The 20,950-nt window shown below is 40.0% G+C and overlaps 1 protein-coding gene across 3 annotated transcripts in view; it reads right to left on the bottom strand.

The window, feature by feature from the left end:
• Positions 1-20,950, bottom strand: part of SMAD5 (SMAD family member 5) — a 61,309-nt gene that overhangs the window by 13,883 nt on the left and 26,476 nt on the right. Inside the window, exons 2-4 of one of the 3 annotated variants that reach the window (XM_003404508.4) lie at positions 12,092-12,663; positions 3,879-4,130; positions 1,927-2,046 (exon numbers count right to left, since the gene is read on the bottom strand). In XM_003404508.4, the coding sequence (XP_003404556.1) occupies positions 1,927-2,046; positions 3,879-4,130; positions 12,092-12,494 (775 nt within the window). In that variant the 5' untranslated portion in view covers positions 12,495-12,663. Of the gene's footprint in view, positions 1-1,926; positions 2,047-3,878; positions 4,131-8,384; positions 12,050-12,091; positions 12,664-20,950 lie in introns of those variants that run through there. The other 2 variants (XM_064276520.1, XM_064276518.1) reach the window with 2 other exon arrangements.

Raw genomic sequence — 20,950 nt, 5'->3', positions numbered from 1 at the left:
ATAAACTGGACTTCATCAAAATTAAAAACTTTTGTGCTTCAAAGGTAACAATAAAGAAAATGAAAAGACAAGCCACAGAATTAAAGATAGGATTTACAAATCATGTATACAACAAAGGACTTGTATCAGGAATATAAAGGTCCCTAGGTGGCGCAAGGAGCACTGGTGGCACAGTGGTTAAGAGCTAGGCTGCTAATCAAAAGGTCAACGTGGGAATTCACCAGGTGCTCCCTGGAAACCCTACGGGGCGGTTCTACCCCGTCCTATAGGGTCTCCGTGAGTTGGAATCGACTCAACAGCATCGGGCTTGGTTTTTCTGGTTTTGGGGTGGCACAAGTGGTTAAGCGCTTGGCTGCTAACTGGAAGGTCAGCAGTTTGAACCAGGACTTTGAGCCAGTTAGAAATGGTTCAGTCATGGCTGATGGAAACAAGAGCAGCAGAGGCGTTGCATAGTCAACATTCTAGCATTCTGCGCACTGTGACTTGAACAGGAAACAGGTAGCAGTGCCCCACTCAAAGATGCCGCTTTAAATGTGCGCGCCGTGGTGCCGCTGGTCGCTATCTTTGAGCAGGGCACGGCTGCTGCTTCCTACTCAGGTCAAAATCCTATGTGCAAGAGATGGTTGCTATGCAATGCATACGCTGCCCTTGTTTCCACTGGCCATGAACCAACCGTTTCAAACCCGTTAGAACTCCTGGTTTGAATCCACCAGCGGCTTCAAGGGAGAAAAAAAAGTGGCAATCTGCTCCTGTAAAGATCATAGCCTATGGCACAGTTCTGCTCCGTCCTATATTGTCGCTATGAGTCGCAATCAACTCAACAGCACACAACAACAATGAATCTAAAGGCTGAAAGTTCAAATCCACCCAGCAGCTCTGTAGAAGAAAGGCCTAGTGATCTGCTTCCATAGAAATTACAGACGAGAAAATTCTACGGAGGAGTTCTACCCTCGTAACACATGGAGTTGCCATGATTGACATCAACTTATTGGCGATGGATTTGGTTTGGGTTTATCCAGAATACATAAAGAACTCTTACTACTACTAAGAAGACAAACAACCCAGTTGTCACTGAATTGCACATGTAAAAATTGTTGAATTGGTGTATATTCTGCTGTGTATATTCTCAAAGAGAAAAATATATATATTTTTTAAAACAGACAAAGATTTAAATAGACATTTCACCAAAGAAGATACATGAACAGCTAATAAGCACATAAAAAGATGCTCGACATCATTATTCATTAGAGAAATGTAAATTAAAACCACAACCGACTAGCACTCTATACCCACTAGAATGGCTATAATCAAAAAGACAGACAACAAGTGTTAAAAGGATGTGGAGAACCTGGAAACGTCATACACTGCTGGTGAGAATGGAAAATGCTGCAGTCACTGGAAAACACTTGGCAGTTTTTCTTAAACATAAATTTACCACATGACTCTGCAATTCTATTCCTATGTCTCTACTAGAGAGAAATAAAACTGTACTTCCACACAAAGACTTGTACACAAGTGCTCATAACAACCAAAAACTGGAAAATTCATATTCCCATCAACTGGTGAAAGGATAAACAAAATGTGGTACATCTCTACAATGGGATACTATTCAGAAACAAAAAGGAACAAACTACTGACACATGCTACAACATCCATGAACCCTGAAAACATTATCTTAAGTGAAAGATGCCGTCTGCCAAAGACTAGACAATGTATGATTCTATTTATATGGAGTGTTCAGAAAAGGCAAATCTACAATGTGGTGATGGTGTAAAGCTTTATACACTTACTAAAAATCACTGAACTGTACACTTAAAATGAGAATTTTATGGTATATAAATTATCAGTAAAGCCATTTTTTCAAAGTGGCCAAGAAGTTTAAGAAAACAAAGACAGCAAAATAAATATGGTCAGTACTTCCCTTACCTCTGCTGGATATACTGGGCATAATCTGAGGGATCATATTACTGCCTGTATCCATAGGCTGAGAATTATCCTGACCCATCTGATCATCGGGTGGCATATAGGCGGGAGGAGGGGTATCAGCTAAGAGGGGAAAATGAGACAAGTGCCAAAGTAATAGTTAAAATTTTCATTTTGCTCAAAGTTATTACTCCAAAAGCATTAGGAAATCTGTAAGATTATGAGTAGAGTTCATTACTGAACATTACAGACACGAAAATGTAGGATGCCATCCTGGTACGAGGGAAAAGAGGAAAGCTAGCACATCTAATATCTACTGAAAAAGTCTACTAACAAGCCAATATTTATTTCCAGATGCCCGGTAACCCAGGGTACTAGAATCAGTGTTGAAAGTAGAATTCAAGATTAAGAATTTTGCCTTTATTTGTTTAGAATCATATGCTTGGAGAAACTGCTGCTACTGCAAATCAATTTGAAGGACACAGAGAAGTCTCATTTGGATACATATCTACAGACACTTTTAAATAATCAAGATCATCACACATTGTATACTGTTATTTAAAACTGGAAAGAAAACCACGCCCCTTCATGCCTGCCATCAACACTGGCTGCACTTGTCTAATTCTTTCACAACCTCCAAAAATGGCTGCTGTGTACTTATTAAGGTAGTTCTCTTAGGGAACAGCATGTCAGCCAGAAAATCTTTTGAGTTCGAACACTCATTGAAAATCTTTGCAAAAGCTACAACTATATTTCTTTGCCTCAGTAACTATAGCATACTGAACATAATTTGTCTTTCACCCCAAGGTTTACAGGATGTATTTTGAGACAGGGTCATAATCTGCACTGAATCTTGCTAGGACAAACTATGGAAATCTGTTTTTGAACAAATTCCCGACAGCAAGTTAAACAGGTGCTAGTTAATCCCCCTTAAAAATAAAAAAATAAAAATTAACATCAATCAATATTCTGCTGCAGTAGAGAAACCACAAAGAATACATTTACATACGGCTGTGCCCAACAGGGAAACCCTGGTGGCACAGTGCTTAAGAGCTATGGCTGACAGTTAGCAGGGATTCAAATATTTCTTGACAGACTGCATAATGTATCTCCACACGACACACCAATATAAAATTTAGAAACTTTATATAATCTACTCATTATTAATATTCTATCCTCTAGAAAAATCAGTTCATTACCTAATTAAAAGATATTTGAGGATCATTTTAAACTTCTGAAGTCTAAAATGACTTGAAAAGCAACATAATAAAGTTGAAAGAGCACAGACTTTAGAGTTAGACAAACGTGGGTCTGAACCCTACTTAGCTGTGTGACTTTAGGCAAGGTACTTTATACTCTCGGGGTTAATACCATCTATTTTTCCATCTGTAAAACAGGAATAATTATCTATCTCACATGGCTGTTCTGTATATTAGATTTAGTTTAATAATAGCTTTCATCACAGTATAGTTATAAAACAGACACTCAATAAACGGCATTTAGTATTATCATTATCGTTGTTAGCTGTCGTTGGGTCAATTCTGACTCATGGCGACCTCAGGTGTGCAGAGCAGAACTGTGCCACATGGTTTGCAAGGCTATGACACTCTGGAAGCAGACTGCCGGGCCTATCTTCCAAGGTGCCTCTGAGTGGATTCAAACCATTGACGATTCTCGGTTAGTAGTTGTGAGCTTAACTATTTGTGACACTTAGTATTTTAAAAATATAAAAATATTTAAATGAAATATGGCTAGTGCCATTTTTTAAATACATACACTAGTCAAATGGTATTTGGCAAAATAAAATCCAAACACTTCTGGAAATCAGACAATTAACTAAAGAATACAGAAGTATCTAGCTCTCGGCATATCACAGCTCACCCAGAGGGCCTGCAATGAGAACAACTGCTAACTCTCAGCAATGATTTTTTTGTACCAATAAAATAAATTCTTACCTGGAAGCTGAAATGGACTTCCTGGTCCAGAACTTGCAGGAGAATTGGGATATGTGCTGCTAGCGGGGGAAGGGGGATAAGGGCTGTTTGGTGACAAGGGAAAAGGAGTGTTGTTGGGCTGGTGGAAAGAATCTGGAAACGTGGCATTTTGTGGCATGTGCGGTTCATTGTGGCTCAGGTTCCTAAACTGAACCAGAAGGCTATGTTGTGGATTGAATTCATTATGACGAGGCACTAATACTGGAGGTAAGACTGAAAGACAAAAATTAAAAAGTCAGCTGTAAGGAATGACTAAAGCAAATATCCTATACACATTAACACGGTGGTGGAGGGGAGGGGGCTAGGAAGGATTCAGGTAAGACTGTTAATCTATTGAACAATTTACTTTTAAAACAGGGGCTGCTTTGTAGAACCTTGAATCTATATTTACATGATAACTAAATCAAGAACTCTCTGAGCTATTCACAATAGCGAAAAGGTAGAACTCCAGAGTTCGTCAAGAGATGAATGAATAAACAAAACGTGGTACATACATACAAAGCAACATCAGTCAGCCACAAAGAGGAACGGAGTTCTGATACATGCTATGACATGGCTGACTCTTAGAAACATTATGCTGAGTGAAATAAGTATGCTGCAAAAAACAAGAGTGCTAGGCATGGGAAAAGGAGTAAGAGGGAGACTGGGGCTACTGAAGAAGAAAGAACAAAGGAGGATAGTCAGTTGCCCTAGGCACTGAACAAGGACGTTAAGACTAGAGAGTGAAGTTGAGCTCAGTTATGTGGATGCCCTGAAAGCCTCCACATTTCCAATTTTGAACACTTTCATCTTTTTTAGTTTGAGACATTTCACATTTTATGTTCTTCCATGAGGTTTTTCCAACCGAAAATATTAGTATCACCTAGGTAGAAGCCTTTCATTCAAAGTAGGTTTTCTAAACATGACCATAATGAAAATATATACAACAAAGCCTATATAAAGAGTTATGTTTTTAAAAGCATAAACTTTAATCTTATTCAGACTTTCACCGTCTCTAAAGACCCAAGTGATCAATCCCACTCAAGTATCTAATTACCCTTCCCTATAAGACTGAAACAACCGATTCTTTAAGCTCTTGCTGTATCAATTCATCTAAGACTTTTCTATATTTGTTGATGTAATCTGACTTCCAAAAATCCCACTTTGACTCTGTTATCATTCAGCAGCAACAAAATCGGTTTGTTTTTAAGTTAACTAGGTCATAGCATGCAAAAGCTGAACAACAAATAAGGAAGATCAAAGAAGAATTGATTCCTTTAAATTATGGTGCTGGTGAAGAATATTGAATATACCATGGGCTGCCACAGGAACAAACAAATCTGTCTTGAAAGAAGTACAGCCAGAATGCTCCTTAGAAGCATGGCGAAACTTTGTCTCACATGACTTGGACATGTTACGGGCGGGGAGGGGAGGCAATCTCTGGAGAAGGATTTCATGCTTGGAAAAGTAAGGTCAGCAAAAGACCCTGAACAAGACGAACTGACAGTGGCTGCAACAATGGGCTCCAACACAGCAACGAGTGTGAGGGTGGCACAGGACCAGGCAACGTTTCCTTTTGTTATACACAGGGTCACTGTGAGTCAGATGGTTGCTACTTAAGTCTCCTACAAATCTGAAGTCCTTGGACTTCCCATTCCTTCTCTCCTGTTGGATCCCGTTTCCTGGGCTTCATCCTCTATTAGCTTCCTAAGAAAGAGAAGGATGATAAATTTTCCATGTCTTTGCATGTGTGAAAATGCCTGGTCTGTCTTCCCTCAGAATTTTGAGGTCACGACTTCATTTTCTTCTAGAAGTCAGGACTGCTGTTGAGAAATTCAGTATTCTGATCCTTAGTTCTTTATATGCATGTTCTTTTGTCTAAGAAAACTTTTACAATCTTCTTCTTATCCCGGATATACTAAAATTTCATATGTGGGTCATTGTCTATCCTTGTCCTGGTTACTCGGTTACTGCCCCTTTCAATCTTCAGTTCTGGGAGTTGTTCAAGTGGTGTTTCTTTGATAATTTTCTCTCTGCCATTTTTTTCCTTATGCTATATTTCCAGAATTTATTATTCTATTAGAATTGAGATTTAATTTGAAACTTAATTCAGGGCCAGTTAATGTTTTTTTACCTAAGCACTTTTCATGCATTAACTCATCTAATCCTGCTAACAACCCTATAATGTAGGTACTATTATACCCACTCTTCACTTATCGACATACTTAGGTTACAAAGACCAGGTCATTATACAAAAATCAGCATTATCAAAAAGTGGAGGGTAACCATATCAGGTCACAAAAGGGAGAATGACTGCATCATTACATAACTGCTAAATCACATCATTATATAACTGCCAAACTACATCATTACATAACTGCCAATTCACATCTTTACCTAACTGTCAAACCACTGAGAATCATGGCTCAGCCAAGCTGACACATAACCTTAACCATCACAGCCAGCGATACTCTCGCCTGGCACCTCAGTGTTCGTTACTACTAGATGTCACTAATATGCAAAATAGTTGGACAGCAGATTTCTTACTATTGTTGTAAATGCAAAATGTTGGATAACGAGATAGTCAATAAGTCAGTGCAGGTGTTTTCTCATTTTACATACAAGGAAACTAAGTCACAGAAAGCTTAAGTAGCTTGCCTGAGGTCAGTGGGGTAGTAAGTTGTAAAACCAGTACTCAAACCCAGAAAGTCTGGCTCCAGATTCCGTAGAGTTAACCACTAAGACGATATTGTCTACCAAACATCAAACCACGTGCATTGGCCCTCTAATTTTCTTATCTTCCTTATCGCTTCCCATCTTTTTATCTTTTTATAATACTTGCTGACTCTACCATACAAGCTGTATGATCTTGGGTGAGTTTACTTCCCTTCTAAGCCTTAGTTTCCTTAACTATAAAATGAAAATACCCTCACAGGATTGTGAAGTGTGACCATCATTTTCTAACCTATGAGGAAATAACTTAATAGGGCTAGAAAAGTGCCTAGTCCATAAGTGCTCAATAAATGATAGGTGCTATTACTGTTACTACTACCACTACCACCACTACTACTACTTCTGTCCCTTCCCTTGGGATATTTGGACTCAGGACCAAACATAATTTCTTTCAAACAGCTCAACTAGTTAGAAGTGAAATCTGGGAGCTCTGGAGATAATAGTAGAAAAAAAAAAAAAACATTCTTAAGAAAACAAACAAAAAGAGAAGCGGGGGGCAGGCAGTGACAGCAGACTAATAAGCAAGACAGAATTCTGATGGTGTCCTTCAAGTCTCTGACCCAGCTATATCCATGCCCTTCCCCTCTCAGTTTGAGTACATAACCCTTCCTTAGATTTTTTGAAGTACCCAATGCCCTTCTAATACATCTCCTTTTTCACTTAAACTAGTTCAAATTGGGATTCTGTCACTTGTAACTCCCAAGGTCTTAATACATACTGCAACGTTTCCAAAATAACCCGACCAACCTTTTCAGCCTCATTTAACACTCCCCCCAGTTGCCAGGCAAAGTATCCTATGCTCTAAACACGTCAGACTCCTGACCATTCACAAACAGATGATATAATTTAGGGCTAGTGTTATACCTTGTTTTTTGTTGTGTCTAGAAGGTCCTCCCACACTGCCACCTCATCCTTTACATATTGAAATCAGTCATTTTTTCAAGGACCTAATTAAATAACACCTCTACCATGTTGTCTTCCATGATCCTCACCATGATTTTGCTCCCTCAAGTACGTACCTCTATTATAGTACAGCTCACCTTACATTTTACTTTCTAATTGTTAAAGAGATCCTTGATAGCAGGAGCCCAATTTTACTTCTCATTTTATCCCCCTTCCCAATAACTTCCCAAATCCTGTAGTTCTTTTACACATCAGGTGCCCAATAAATGTTCCACATAAATAAACTGCCTAATATTTTAATTAGTAAAATATGGCTTGCAAAAACACAGAATTTAGAACAAAAAAACCACAGACCTGGGCTATAATCTAGATTCTGCTATCATAAGCTATGTGATCCTGAGCAAATCTCTTCCCATTTCTGAGTCTCGGATTCCTCATCTGTGATATGACAATTGCTGCCTGCCTATTTATCTCATAGGGCTGGGTAAGGATCAAATGAGATAATAAACATGGAAGTGCTTTCCAAACTTTGAAACACTGAAAATGTCCTACTTGGTCTCATTGTTCTTTCATTCACTCATTGTTCTTTCAGTTACTATTATGTAGCAGAGCCCTTGCATTTGAAGAATTTGAGGGAGGGAATAAGAGCTATCAGTCTGAATAGCTGAAAACAAAATGAGAGAATATAACCACCTGCCCAATGTAAAGGAGTGAGGGAAGTAAAGAAAACAAGAGCTGGGCCGGGGGGCGGGGGAAGGGGTGGGGGGAATACAAGTGCTAGAATGATAAGAAAGAAAGAAGGACCAATAAGGGCCAGCAAAGTCAGAGAAATAGTTATTTTATAGAACTTACCAGATCATGAAGTTGTGTAGAAATTCAGTACTGGATAAGAATAAATTCCAGACCCAAGGAAGAATGTAAATAAATTAAGGAAGGAAAAACTATCATGTGGCAACAGGGGCTCATGCCTGATTAGGTAAGAGGTTTATTCTAGTATTGAACAAAATTAGTGTTTCTCAGTCATTTTCTCATTAACACCCTCTCTAAAGAGCCTATTTAGATATTTTTTCCTCATTTCCGCACCCATGAAATTTTAATACGACAGTTATACCGTATCTGTTTATGTACTATATGTATATCTGTGCTTTATACATAAAATAAGGTTTTTACCCCTCAAGAACCAATTTTCATTCCCCTGGGGACAATATCATCCCCACTGAGAATGCATGAACTAAACAGATTAGAGGATGGTGGCAGATCATACAGATGCTGATCAGCCAAAGGATTACGGACTACCTGTCTTCTCTGCTATCAAGCATACTGTGCACACTTCTATCACAGCACTCACACCTCATTCAGAATCGTCCATTTGCTTGTCTGCCTCTCCACAGCCAACCAGGAGATCTTCAAGGTGACTCTGTATCTCCAAAGCTTGGCCTACTACAGGGTATTTACTGTCTGTTGGATGAATGGGAAACAACTAAGTCTGTAAACATTAATAAAAGCAAGCTTTCAGAAGACTCATGTGGCAGTTTTAGATACTAGGTAAACTACACGCAAAGAATCCAGTTTCTGGTCTGAGACTTCCAGTTTCCAGTCCAACATGTAAAGAGTTTGGAAATCGTCACTCCTATTGTCACAAGAGAAAAACTGAACTGAAAAATCAACAATTATTCTTAGATCCATTGGAGAACTGAGGTCACAGGGCAAACTGCTGCCCCCAAAACTAGACGGCACACAGGCAAATACAGAGAATCACAAAATATTCAAAGCTATGGCACAATTAAGGAGCCCTGGTGGCACAGTGGTTAAAAGCTTGGCTGCTAACCAAAAGGTCAGCAGTTTGAATCCACCAGCCGCTCCTTGGAAACCCTGTGGGGCAGTTCTACTCTGTTCTGTAGGGTCGCTATGAGTCAGAATTGACTCATGGCAATGGGCTTGGTTTTTTTAATTTTTTTGGTTTGGTGGTGTAGTTAAATGCTCAGCTGCTAACCGAAAAGTCAGCAGTTTGAACCCACCAGCCGCTCCGCAGGAAAAAGATGTGGCAGTCTGCTTCAGTAAAGACTGCAGCCTTGGAAACTACGGGGCAGGTCTACACTGTCCTATAGGGTGGCTATGAGTCAGAGTCGACTTGATGGCAACAGGTTTCTTTTTTAGGGGATGGAACAATTACAAAAGGTGTAACATATGCATAACAGGAATATCAGAAGGAGAAGAAAGAGAGAAAGAACAGAAGAAATATTTGAAGTAACAATGGCTGAGAGTTTTCCAAAATTAGTAACAGACACCAACCTACAGGTGCTGGAAAAAATCCAGTTATGAGCTTGTAGCAACACTTTATCTTAAAGCAATAATAATCCATTTAAGGAATAATTTATGATGGTGGTAGTGGAAGTACAACATATAGTCATGTCATTAGTCTCAAAATAAAACTACCAAGGTCCTGATAACCAACTAGATGTAGGAAATAAAGGACAGAAAATCACTAAAAAATACATTTCTTTCAGGAAATTTTGGGTCTGATTTCCAGAGTCATTTAAAAGTATCAGAGCTATTCCCCAGTCTTTTCTGTAGAATGAGTCATAGCTGAGGAAAAGAAATTAGAAAAAATACGACATTTCTACCGAGTGATTACCAGCTATACCTTGGCTCTAGGGAAAATGCTATATTCTTAAGACTTTCTTTCCAGCATGTATCAAGCTTGGCAGTTTTTCAGACTACTTCTCTATTAAATTCTCACATGTTCCTTTCCTCACCAGTGCCTTTAGGATAAAACTCTCCTTGGACTCAATAAGAAACTGACAGTTACCTCAGATACCAACTGGTCATTTTTAAACTCTTAAACTGAACTTTCCCTGAGAGTCCAACCATCATCATTGCTACTGTTTTTGGTAATATTCACATTCAACATTATTTTCACAGTCCCCTAGTGGCAGAGTAGTTAAGAGCTGAGGCTGCTAACCAAAAGGTCAGCAGTTCAAATCTGCCAGCAGCTCCTTGGAAACCCTATGAGGCAGTTCTATTCTGTCCAATAGAGTCTCTATGAGTCAGAATCAACTCAACAGCAACAGGTTTGGTTTGGTTCATTTTTGGCCTTATCTCCAACTGAACCCCAATGTTCCAAATAGACTCTAAGATGGTCTCCATGATGCCACCTCCTGGTGTTCATGCCCTTGAATGATCCCCGCCCCCTTAAGTGTGGACACATAATCCCCTCACCCTTGAGGGTAAGACCGGTAACTTGCTTCTAACCAATACAATAAAGGTGACAAGATGTACATGATTACATTCCATAAGACTATAACATCCTTATTATGAGGAGACTCTCTTACTGGCTTTGAAGAAGCAAACTACTTTGAATGAATGCAAGCTACCTCTGAAGAGGGCCATGTGGCAAACAATTGAAGGCAGCCTCCAACCAACAACCAGCAAAAGATTTCAATGGCCCGCAAGGAACTGAATTCTGCCAACAATGACATGAGCTTGAAACAAGATCCTTCCCCAGTCAAGCCTCAGATGAGAGTCCAGCCCTGACCAGCACTTTGATTACAGCCTTGCAAAAGGCCCAGGTAAGCCTGCCTAGACTCCTGACCCACAGAAACTATGAGATAATAAACGTGTGTTGTATTAAGCTGCTAAGTTTGTGGTAATCTGTTATGCAGCAATACATAACTAATACACCCAGCTAGTATCTCAGCTTATACAATTCGTTCATTACATAAACGTGTATATATATGTATGTATGTGTATACACACATACACACACACTCTCTCTCTGAAATCCCAGGTAATACTATTCCAGGCACTGGGTATGCAGTGGTGAACAAAACAGAGGCAGTCCCTGTTCATGTAAGACAATAAACAAAATATATACATAGTATAAGAGTTAAGTTATGATTAGGGTATTTGAAAAGATCCTGGGGGAGAAAGTACTCTGCGTGGTAGAAACAGCAAAAAGAAAAGCCTGGACGCAGGAGCATGGAAAGTTCAAGAAACAGAGGAAGCCAGAGGACAGATCATGGAGGGGCCTTGTGGGAATCTGTTCTAAGTGTCACAGAAAACCTTTAAAGTGTTTTGAGTAAGGACTGACATGATTTGATATATGTATTTTAAAGATCGTTCTAGTGGCTGTGTACAAACCAAACGGGGGTGGGGTAAGAAGAGAGGCCAGGAGATCAATTAGGAGACTACTTAAGGTGAAAGATGATGCTACAGAGAGTGGTGATAATTGTAGGAACAAAGTTCTTGACAAAAAGGAGTGGGACTGAGTGTATACACAGACCTTAAGCCTTACTTAAAACACATACAGGTCATCCACAGAGACAGCATAGTGTATGTATGGGTACTTAGAATGAACAATGAATTGGAATAAGCCATGTGGGTGTTATATCACTTCCACATAAAAAGCTAAATTCAAAATCTAGTATTCCTTCTAGAATTAAAATCTTTAAGAAGAAAACACAAGGTTAATACGACCTTTAATTACTAAATCCAGTTAAATGCAAGTCAGAAAGAAAGAAGATTTATTTTTTTCCCCTTCTGAGGGGAGCAAAACCTACCTGGACTCTCCACTCTCTTATAGTGGTATGGATTGATACAGACTTCTTTTTGCTTAGATCCAAAAGGAAATTCACAAATATCCAATGGTTTTAGCTCATGATGACTCTGCAAATCAGGCCAGCGCCAAACACGACAATATATAACATGGGGCAGGCCTTTTCTGTGAGAAACCTGCAGGCGTCCATCTAAAGACCTAGGAATAGTGACACATTTGCTTGGCTGTCCTGGACTACTCAAGGCTTTCTCCAGTTCCTCCATGGCACCCTTTTTCTTTTTTAACTTTTTCACCAAAGCGTCGACTGCCTTTTCTGCCCATTTTTCCTCCTCGTCACCTTGTTTCCAGCCCAACAATCGCTTTACTGCTGGACTAGTAAAAGAAAACAAGCTGGCCATTGACGTCATTTGATATAAATCTTCAGAGACCTTCCTGCAACTCAAAGTCAGTGGGTATTGAAAGAAAAGATCATATACAGCTCCTAAGCAGATGTTCCTAAGCAGACATTCCCGTTAAAAAGGAAGGAGTAACATTTATCTTCATAAGTGCCATCCACTTCTTTCACTGGTTCAAGTCCTGAAAGAGAAAGGGGAAAAAAAGGATAAGATCCCCAATTTAAACCAATCCAAGTTACATACCTTTAAATCAATATAATTGAAAAGTGTTATTTTTTAATAAGAACAGCATTACAAAGTAGAACGAAAAAACACAAATACTCAAGAAATTTTTTCTATTATAAGTTTCCAAATGAAAGTTCTGTGACTGCTAACTTCCCTCTTCGTAACTTTAACAAATAATTCACTGTCAATGCCAAATGATAACCAAAAGCAAAAACAGGTTGCTCCACCTCCTATGTATCATCCAAAAAACAGCCTCTAGACTTTATTTCCGTGGTCAGGCCACTAAGCCCTAAAACGGCCTTCTAGACTTGATTCTCAAGTCCTTTTTCTTCACTGAAATTCACATGACCCTTAAAGCCAGTCTTGAATGTGATATGTTCTGATGTGAACAGAAACCTTAAGAAAAAAATCTAGTTCTTCCTTAAGGTCATTACTCTTAAAAATGTTTTGCAAACTTATAAGGTTTGAGCAAAAAACATAACATTCAAGTCACATTATTAGATGCAAATTGTATTAAGGGTTTTTGTACGATAAAATGCTCCAAACCCTCAAACAAATCGTAATACATATAAATCCCAGAAAAATGGGAAGTATCTAATTTAAAAACTAAGAATACCAAATAGATTTAAAAAGAATAAAATCATAGTTTAATCCAAAAAAGGATGACTTATAATTTTATAATCTCTATTGGTTTCTGTGATATTTTAAACATGCTTTTTTATACTAAATGTGTTGGAAATTGAGGTTACTGCCTGCATCGCACATATTAATTTACATTAAATAAATTTACTTCCTTCATATGCAGTGTTACAATTATTTGGAACATAATATTCATTTACTAACGGAAAAACAAACACAGACCAAAGTGCCAAAATGAACCTGCTCTAGGCACTCTGCGCTGTGAAGGAGCTCTGGTGATGGTAAGTGGAAGTGATATGCAGTGGCGCTGCAGTGATAAGCGTGGATACTAGACAGTCAACTATAGACAATGGGCAGCTAGCGAAACGGCAGGAGTAATGTCTGGAAAAAGGGTGTCAGTAGCAAAGATGTTTCTTTTCTCGTGCCTAAAATTGACAAATAATACTGCAGCTCTGCCTCTGACAAATTCTAGCATCAAGACCATTCTAGATTAGGGTGTATCTTCCCAGAAAAGAACAGACATGCTCAGTTAAAACTCAGGTAAACATAAAGTAAAATAAAACTGAGTTAAATTCAACAAATAATTCTGATTGCATGTTATGTGCCATGTACTCTGAATGGTTATGAGGCTTAAAAAAAAAAACTCATTGCCAAATAGGTTTCATCTCAGAGTCAACCGATACATCCATTCAACCATATACTTACTGAGAGTCTACTAAGTGCCAGGCATTGTTCTGGGTGCTGATCAAATAGTCATGGCTATGGAGACTGCTATGTTGGCACCATGGGGCATGGGATGGGGTACAGGGAAGTGAATGTATGTATATTTCTTGTGTGTGAAGAGGCCTTGTGCCTTACCTTCCCCAACCCCATGGAGGATTTTTGCCAAGCAAATAAAACTGGCTGTATTAAACTAGAAAGATATAACTAGAGAATAAAGGCAGATTATTTACTAACAAGTCATAGAAAATTAAGTGTTATGTGACAAACAAAATGGAAGAAGGGCTGATCTCAGTTGTAGCTTCATAAAGGAGGTGGGATAAAATCTATCTGGGGCAGAAAGAAAAGGGGTATTTTGGTTGTCTGATACAAGAAGGGAAATTCCAAAGGCAAAAGGACACATACAGAAAACTATGGGGGTCCTGGCTGACTGAGATCTTATTCAGGAATACTGGAATAAAAGAGAGGCTAAAATGTGTGTGTGTGTGTGTGTGTGTGTGTGTGTGTGTGAAGAATGTGTGCATGCAATGGAGAAATATGTTTGGAGGGAGGGTAGGGGGCGGGGGAGAAACATGAAGGCCAGAATTCAGAATACGGACTTCATTCTAAATGTAGCAATGAGTACAGAAACAATTTAACTGTAACCAACGGGGCTTAAATATAAGAATTCTATGCAGCCATTAAAAAGAGTAAGTGGATGCTGTATCTCTGTGCATGGTGCTTGACCTCTGTTTCCTCATCTGTAAAATGGGAATACTGGGTTGTCATATATAAATGTTTATATATATCAAATATATTACTAGAATACATAGAAAAGTATACAGTAAAGAGTATACTGTTGTTGTTGTTAGGTGCCATCAAGTTGGTTCCGACTCATAGCAACGCAATGTACAGTAGAATGAAACACTGCCTGGTCCTGTACCATTATCATAATCATTGTTAGACTTGAGCCCACTGTTGCAGCCACTGTATCGATCCATGTCATTAAGGGTCTTCCTCTTTTTCACTGACTCTTTACTTTACCAAGCATGATATCCTTCTCCAGGAACTGGTCCCTCCTGGTGAGACAAACTCTTGTCATACTCGCTTCTAAGCAGCATTCTGACTGTACTTCTTTCAAGACAGATTTGTTCATTGTTTCAGCAGTCCATGGTATATTCAGTATTCTTTGCCAAACAGCACAACTCAAATTCTTCTTTGGTTAGGCAGTGGGGCCAAGATGGTGGAGTAGTCAGGCCTTTCCAATGATACCTCTTACAACAAAGGCCCAAAAAACAAACGAAGCTATAATATATAACACAACCTAGGAGCTCTGAACATCAAAGGCAAAGTTAGGAAATCAGACTGAGCGACAGGGGGAAGGAGAGATGGTTCAGAAGCGGCAAGGAGTTTCCGGACCTGACTCAGCGGGAACCAGCACCCTCAGGCACGATCCCCTGGCACGACCCCAGTGAGGCTGCCGGTAGCGTTTGGGATGCAGTTTCCCCGGCGATAGACAGTGAGCCGCACAGTCTAATCACGCCTCCAGAATCAGAGAAGAACAGCTCTCGACCAAAGGTAAGTACTTGCTTCTAATTTACTACACTCCCAGTCCCCAAGCTGGCTTTAGTGGCTGGGTCTGAGATAGGTCCTGCTGCACACCTGAGCCATTCTCCCGGCCTTGGAGAAGGAATAAATTAACAATTGGGGAAAAAGATAATCTGCCAGCTCCTAAAGCTGGGAACTCACGGTAGAAGTGGTTCCGGTCCAGGCACAAACAGTCCATGGACTTTGCCTTTCACCCCTGCGTGTACCTGTGTGGGCCCATACTGCAACAGTGTATGTGCCTGATAGTTGACTTCAACTGTTTCAGCTGTGCGGTGGAGTGATGGGGCGGGGGGGGGGGGGGGGGAGGGGGTTGACATTTGACACCCTCTGCCTATTAAACAGGGTCCTCACCTACTCACATCAGGCGCCTGAGGACTGGTGGCTCCACCCATGCCACCTAGCAACTTGCGACAAGGGTCCAAGGATAAGTGCTGCATCCCAGTCCTTACAACCAAAAGCACTGGGTGCCCACGGTCCGGCTACAGAACCCACCCACCTGTGTGCTCTAGGGAACTGGGATGCGCGTTCCTCATACTCAGGGGTCAGTTGTCAGCCTGTCTTGCTCAGAGCATGACGCCCTGCTGCAATCAGATACCTACGCCTATACCAGTCACCCGCGCCCCTCTAAGACTGTACAACAGAGACTGCACCACACACTTGGTGACCGACTGATTACCTGGACACCTGAGTTGAATCCATACAACAAAAGTGAATTGACTCCTAGGCTCATATACCTGGTAACAGCTCTAGCCATCTGTTGACAGGACGTTAGAGCTTCAGAGGCACAAATAATCAAGCTAGCTCACTCAAGCAGCCTATTTGGGCATATCAAAACAAAACAAAGCAAGAAGCTAGAATACAGTAAGCAAACATAAAATAAATTAATACCATAACATAGATGGCTCGGAGACAACAGTCAGTATCAAATTCTTCTTTGGTCTTCCTTATTCACTATTCACCTTTCATATGTATATGAGGAAACTGAAAATATCATCACTTGGGTCAGGCGCACCTCAGTACTCAAAGTGACATCTTTGCTTTTCAACACCCAAAAGAGGTCTTTTGCAGCAGATCTGCCCAATGCAATGGGACATCTGATTTCCTGACTGCTGCTTCCATGAGCATTGATTGTGGACTGAAGTAAAATGAAAACCTGTAAAACTTCAATCTTCTCTCCGTTTATCATGATGCTGCTTACTGGTCCAGCTGTGAGGATTTTTGTTTTCTTTATGTTGAAGTGTAATCCATACTGAAGGCTGTAGTGTTTGATCTTCATCAGTAAGTGTTTCAAGTCCTCTTTACTTTCAGCAAGCAAGGTTGTGTCATCTACATAATGCAGGTTGTGAATGAATCTCCCTCCAATCCTGATGCCCCATTCTTCTTCATATAGTCTAGCTTCTTGGATTATTTGCTCAGCATACAGAGTACACAGAAAATGCTTAATAAATATTAACATTAATCTATTATTGCTGTCAACATTATTAACTACTAGCCATTTTATGTAGCAACATGAAAAAGGAAAAGGTTATTTCCATATATAAATATAGAGAACAAGGACTAGATGGCTACATAGTAAATTATTAATTGCAGTTACCCTACCTCTGGGGAGCTGGGGCAGTTGAGGAGGGTTCTGCATGCTTTGTTCTATATACTTCTGTATTGTTCCAATCTTTTGATAAAGGGAATGTATTAACACATTTCTCGCATGATGTGAAAATAAAAATAGTAGATAATCTCAAAACAAATAATGCTGAGTAGAATGAAGTTGAGAGCTGACATAAAATGCAGGCAAAACTTATCTATGCTGTTAGAAATCAGGATGGTGGTTATCCTCTGAAGGGAGGGGTGGCGGTAATAACTAGAAGGGAGGTTGAGTACATTTCTGCTGTCCAGGTAATGTTCTGCTTCTCGACAGGAGTGAAGGTTACATAAGAGAGTTCAGTTTATAAAAATTCGCCTGGCCAGATACTTATAGTGTATGTACTTTTCTGTATAGTTTTCAAACTTTTCTTATTGTATAAAAAGTGTATGTGGTCAGTTCTCCTTCTACTCTTCTCCCTAACATCAGCTCCCCTACTTACGGGTAATCCCTGTGATATTTGTCTCTTATCTCCTTCCAGAGAAATTTTACACATATACAAGCAAATACCGAAAAGGTCAACATTTTACCTTTTTTTTTTTAACATAAAAAGAAAAGCAGCAAGGTAGAGAAAACTGTATAAACAATGTATCTTCAAGATCTTTCCATATCAATACAGAAAGATCTACCACATTCTTTTCTACACTATACAGAATTCTATATAGAATTCTATTCTGTAAATCATGTCATTCCACTGCTCAAAATCATCTGGTAGCTTTCCATCACACTCAAAATCCAAACTTCTTTATATCTCACAAAACCTGTTTTACGTGCCCTTTGCATCCCCTCCAAACTCATTTCTTCCCACTATCCCTCTAGCTAACATGGCACTTCATCACATTTAACTTCCTTCCACTTCTCAATGACTCCAAGGTCATCTCTACCTCAAATCCTTTGCCCCTGAAATTCTCCTTCCAGATTTTAACACAGCCCACTCTCTCAAATTAATTCAGTTGCTCAAAATGTCACCTCCTTAATCTCTCTTACTAAAATATCACCTCCTGATCACTTTATCTAAAATAGTATACATCTCATTCCCACGCCATTCCCTACCCCCCGACTCTATTCAATCTTCTTTCACAGCATTTATACTTACCTGACATTATATTATCGTTTTTATTTACTATACGCCTTCTCTACTGAAATGTCAAATTCCGTTAAAGCAAGGAGACTGTCTTCCCTGTCTACCACCAATTATCCCTTGGACTTAGTGTCTATTTATTAAATAAATAAATGAGTGAGTGAATGAATGAACCAGAAAAGCAATTTCCAAATATGCACAAACTTTTATAAGGGCATCTATACAAAATTTACAATAAAAAAAGTTATTGAGGGCTATGAACAGATACAGTAACAGCATTAACATATGTATGGAAATAATACATGCTAATCTCATGATCCAACTGTCTGTCAGTTTGTCTTATTGTGGTGGCTTGTGTGTTGCTGTGATGCTGGAAGCTATGCCACCAGTATTTCAAATACCAGCAAGGTTACCCATGGTGGACAGGTTCAGTGGAGCTTCCAGACTAAGACAGATGAGGCAGAAAGGCCTTGTGATCTAATTCTAAAAGTTAGCCAATAAAAACCTACGGATCACAACAGAAAACTGTCCAACTTGCTTGCTTTGGACATGTCATCAGGAGGGCTCAATTGCTAGAGAACGACATCATGTTTGGTGAGGTACAAGGCCAATGAGGGCATGGGAGATCCTCGGTGAGAGAGACAGATTAGCACAATAACCACAGGACAGACTCGAACTTGCTGGTAATTTTAAGGATGACACAGGGCTGACTGGGCATGTTCTGTTGTACCTAAAGTCACCATGAGTTGGGGCTGACTAAACCGCTGATAACAATCTCAGGATACTGAATACTGGTTACTCTGATGAGGAAAGAAAGAAAGGATGAGAAAAGGAAATCAAGAAAACAATACCATTTATAATAGCCCCCAAAATAGCCCCATACCTAGATATGAACCTAACCAGGAACACAAAAGACTTACACAATGAGAATTATAAAAAATTACTATAGGAGATTAAAAGAGACCTATATAAATGGAAGGACATTCCATGATCATTGACATGAAGACTTAATATAGTAAAAATGTCAGTACTAACCAAAGTGATCTACAGATACAACACAATCCCGACACAAATCCCACCAACTTTTTTCAGCAGTTCAAATCCACCAGCCACTCCTTGGAAACCCCAAAGGGCAGTCTATTCTGTCCTATAGAATCGCTATGAGTTAGAATCGACTTGATGCCAACAGTTTTGGTTTGGTTTGGCAATACAGTAAGGCTGAATGGACCCCATGGTGGTAGGGGCCAAGTGACGGGACTCAATTGACAAAGACGAGGTGGACGTGGTTACCGCAATGGACCCACCCACTGCCGTCGAGTAGATTCCGACTCATAGCGACCCTATAGGACAGAGCAGAACTGCCCGATAAAGTTTCCAAGGAGCACCCAGGGGACTCGAACTGCCGACCTGTTGATTAGCAGCCGCAGCATTTAACCACTACGCCACCACAATGGGCACCAGAGTCAAAATAGTAATCAAAATAGTCTGACTTATATGGACTTAATTGTGTTGGCTATTTAGTCATGGTGTTCCTAGGAAATCTACTAAATACTTACTTGATCTATACTAGCGGAAGAATTCTAGGTCAAGTGAATGGCAGTCTAACTGCAGGATAGAGAATCTCAGCCCGTCAATCAATTCCCATACTAAAGCCAGTTTACAGACCCACAACCCCTCGAATGAAGGGGAGGCTCCGTCCCCTTGAGGAAGGACCCCACTACACTGGCAAAAATTTATACTGTAAATCTTTCTTCCAGCCTCCCCTAAGGGGCTCTACAGCCATTTATGAGTGACTGTTCATTATGAAAAATGAAATAATCAATTATTTGGGGGGATTACTGGATACAGGCTATGAACTGACACTAATTCCAGGAGACCCAAAATGTCACTGTGGCCCATCAATCTGAGTGGGAGCGTGTGGATGCCAGGTTACTAATGGAGTCTTAGCTCATGTTTGGTTTACAGTGGGTCCAATGGGTTCCTGAACCCATCCTGTAGTGATTTCCCAAATTCCAGAATTCATAATTGGAATAGATATGCTCAGCAACTGGAAGAACCCCCACACTGAATCCCTGACAAATGGATTATATAGGAAAAGTCAAGTGGAAGCCATTAATACCGTCCCTACCTAGGAAATAGTAAACCAAAGGCAACATTATATTCCTGGAGGGAATTCCTAAAAGAGATCACTGCCACCATCAAGGACTTGAAGGATGCAGCGGTGGTGATTCCCATTCAAGTCGCCTATCTGGCCTGTGCAAAAAATAGATGGATCCTGGAAAATGACAGTGGATTATCAAAAACTTAGCCAAGTGGTGACTCCAATTGCAGCTGCTGTTTTCAGATGTAGTTTCATTGCTTGAGCAAATTAATAGATCAGCTGGTACCTGGTATAGAGCCCTGGTGGCACAGTGCTTAAGCACTGTAGCTGTTAACCAAAGGGCAGCAGTTCAAATCCACCAGTTGCTCCTTGGAAACCCTATGGAGCAGTTCTACTCTGTGCTATAGGGCTGCTATGCGTTGGAATCAACTTGACGGCAAAGGGTATGTTTTGGTCGGGTACCTGGTATACAGTTA

The sequence above is a fragment of the Loxodonta africana genome, chromosome 2, assembly GCF_030014295.1.
Source record: "Loxodonta africana isolate mLoxAfr1 chromosome 2, mLoxAfr1.hap2, whole genome shotgun sequence".
In the NCBI taxonomy this organism is placed as follows: Eukaryota; Metazoa; Chordata; class Mammalia; order Proboscidea; family Elephantidae; genus Loxodonta; species Loxodonta africana.
Note: the sequence above shows the minus strand (reverse complement) of the source record. Positions and strands in the feature narration are given on the sequence as shown.